This window comes from Portunus trituberculatus, chromosome 42 (genome assembly GCF_017591435.1).
Source record: "Portunus trituberculatus isolate SZX2019 chromosome 42, ASM1759143v1, whole genome shotgun sequence".
Lineage (NCBI taxonomy): Eukaryota > Metazoa > Arthropoda > Malacostraca > Decapoda > Portunidae > Portunus > Portunus trituberculatus.
This window is the reverse complement of record NC_059296.1, coordinates 7,736,938-7,739,437: the sequence shown is the minus strand read 5'-3', so window position 1 is coordinate 7,739,437 and position 2,500 is coordinate 7,736,938. Positions and strand designations below refer to the sequence as shown.

General features: G+C 41.6%; 1 protein-coding gene across 4 annotated transcripts in view; it reads right to left on the bottom strand.

Annotated features, from left to right (window-relative positions):
- LOC123517480 (protein singed-like) overlaps positions 1–2,500 on the bottom strand; it is a 94,964-nt gene that overhangs the window by 22,146 nt on the left and 70,318 nt on the right. For all 4 annotated transcript variants that reach the window (XM_045277574.1, XM_045277571.1, XM_045277572.1 and 1 more), the window contains exon 3: positions 2,024–2,124. In XM_045277574.1, coding sequence (XP_045133509.1) covers positions 2,024–2,124 — 101 coding nt within the window. The remainder of the gene's footprint in view (positions 1–2,023; positions 2,125–2,500) is intronic.

Below are 2,500 nucleotides of genomic sequence, written 5' to 3'. Positions count from 1 at the left end.
CATATTCTTGTCTAACACAATCATTCTCCTTCTCCTCCTCCTCCTCCTCCTGATATTTTTGACTAACACATTCACACTTCTTTTCTCCTTTTCTTCCTTATATTCTTGCCTGATACTCTCTTTCTCCTCCTCGTCCTCCTCTCTTTCTTTTCATATCTTTTTGGTCACACGCTTTTGATCTTCTTCCTCATATCATCCACTAACATTCCTTTCTCTTTCTTCTCAAACATTAACACACTCCTCCACTTCTCCACTCCTCCTCTTTCCCCTAATATCCTTGAGCAACATTTTCTCCTCCTCCTACTCTTCTTCCTAGTCTCTTCTTTTTTTTTTTATTCTTACTATTGCCAGGCACATTCTCTTTCTCCTCCTCCTCCTCCTCCTCCTCCTCACCACCATCATCATCATTATCAGGATTTGGCTGTGGTTACAATCATCCTATAATCTACACTGCCTGTCCTTGAAGTGTTAAGATTATGCTGCTGGTACTGCTACTGATGCTGCTGCTGTTACTCCTTAAACCTCTGAAACCCACAATCTTCTTCATATGTTACTACGCGGGACCAAAAGAGAGAAGAGACAGTGCACATCTTGCTTTGTCTATCTCGTGAAATTTTAGCTTATAAAATACGAAAGTGTGTGTGTGTGTGTGTGTGTGTGTGTGTGTGTGTGTGTGTGTGTGTGTGTGTGTGTGTGTGTGTGTGTGTGTGTGTGTGTGTGTGTGTGTGTGTGTGTGTATGTAAATAAGAGTTTAATGTGAATTGATGCGATAGTATATAGAAGCGTTCGTAAAGGCCAGAATGTGAGAGGATAGAGCCAGGTGCATCGCAGGCGTGTTGGGTCTGTAGTGTAAGTGAAGGCCGCGTGATAGTAGTAGTAGTAGTAGTAGTAGTAGTAGTAGTAGTAGTAGTAGTAGTAGTAGTAGTAGTAGTAGTAGTAGTAGTAGTAGTGGTGGTGGTAGTGGCAGTGGTGGTAGTGGTAGTGGTAGTGGTAGTGGTAGTGGTAGTGGTAGTGGCAGTGGCTGTGGCAGTGGTAGTGGTGGTGTGTGTGACAATTTTGGTTAAAACATAAGGAAATAAGAGAAGCTGAAATAAGCCATCAGACTTACAAGTGGCAGTGCTTGTATGAAATATAACTACTAACTCACTTCCACTTATCATTCTCATCCATAAACAGGCCTAATTGTCTTTCTAAATCTCCCTAATGACTCAGCACTAACAACCTGACCACTGACACTCCATTCACTTCATTTGCACATATTTGAAAGCCAACACCTTCCTACCACCTTATAAAAATCCAGCTTTTGTGTGTGGCGGAATGGTTCTAGGAAATTGTGTAGTGGAAGAGACATTTCTGGGAGTAGTGGAGCAGGTGGTAGTCAGGAAAGTAGGTTAGTAGTGGTAGTGGCCAATAATATATATATAAAAATGTATCCATTCTATTTCAAGTGGATTAGGTAGCAGTCAGGAGAGTATTTTAGTAGAGTATGTGAATGATAAAAAAAAAATCTTTAAGTATTTCTAGTGGAGTAAGAGGTAGTTTGTAGAGAATTTTAGCAGGGTTTGAAGGGAGATGAGAGAGTAAGTGTAGACAAGGATATCAAGAAAAACAGTGGATTAGGTTGCAGTCAGGAGAACATTTTGGTAGTGTATGGGGTTAATAGGAAAAATATCTATATGTAGTATTTCTAGTGGAGGAAGTGGTAGTCAGTTGAGAATTTCATCAGTATTTGAAGGAAGATATGAGTGTAAGTGTATCAAGAAAACAGAAGAAGAACAAGAACAAGAAGAACAACAAGAACAACAAGAATAAGAACAAGAACAAGAACAAGAACAAGAAGGGAAATAAGGAGAAAAAAGGACTCTAAGGCCAGAAAAAAATCTATCTATCTCGAGGTAGAGGAGGGTATCAAGAAAAACAGAAAAGGAGAATGAGGAGGAGAAAAAGAAGTGTGTAAGACAAGAAATAAAATCTATCTATCAATCCAGGAGGCATTCAGGTGGGCAGGTCAGGGCAGCGTTACCTGGTCCACGGAGATATACTTGTCCAGGTGAGACTTGAAGGCGATCAGGTCCTTCTCGGCGGGTTCCAAGGTCCACATCTGCTTCTTCTTAAGGGACAAGCCTGCCAAGAGACACAACACAAGCATCAGTATTGAGAGAGAGAGAGAGAGAGAGAGAGAGAGAGAGAGAGAGAGAGAGAGAGAGAGAGAGAGAGAGAGAGAGAGAGAGAGAGAGAGAGAGAGAGAGAGAGAGAGAGAGAGAGAGAGAGAGAGAGAGAGAGAGAGAGAGAGAGAGAGAGAGAGAGAGAGAGAGAGAGAGAGAGAGAGAGAGAGAGAGAGAGAGAGAGAGAGAGAAACTGAAAACAAGGCCTCTAATTACAGGGATGACGATGCTGAGAATACGAGGAGGAGGAATATACAAAGGAATACAAAGGAAAGACCAAGCAACAACAGACACTGGGGTCCTTACTAGGCTGCTTGGTTAACTATTCTATACTA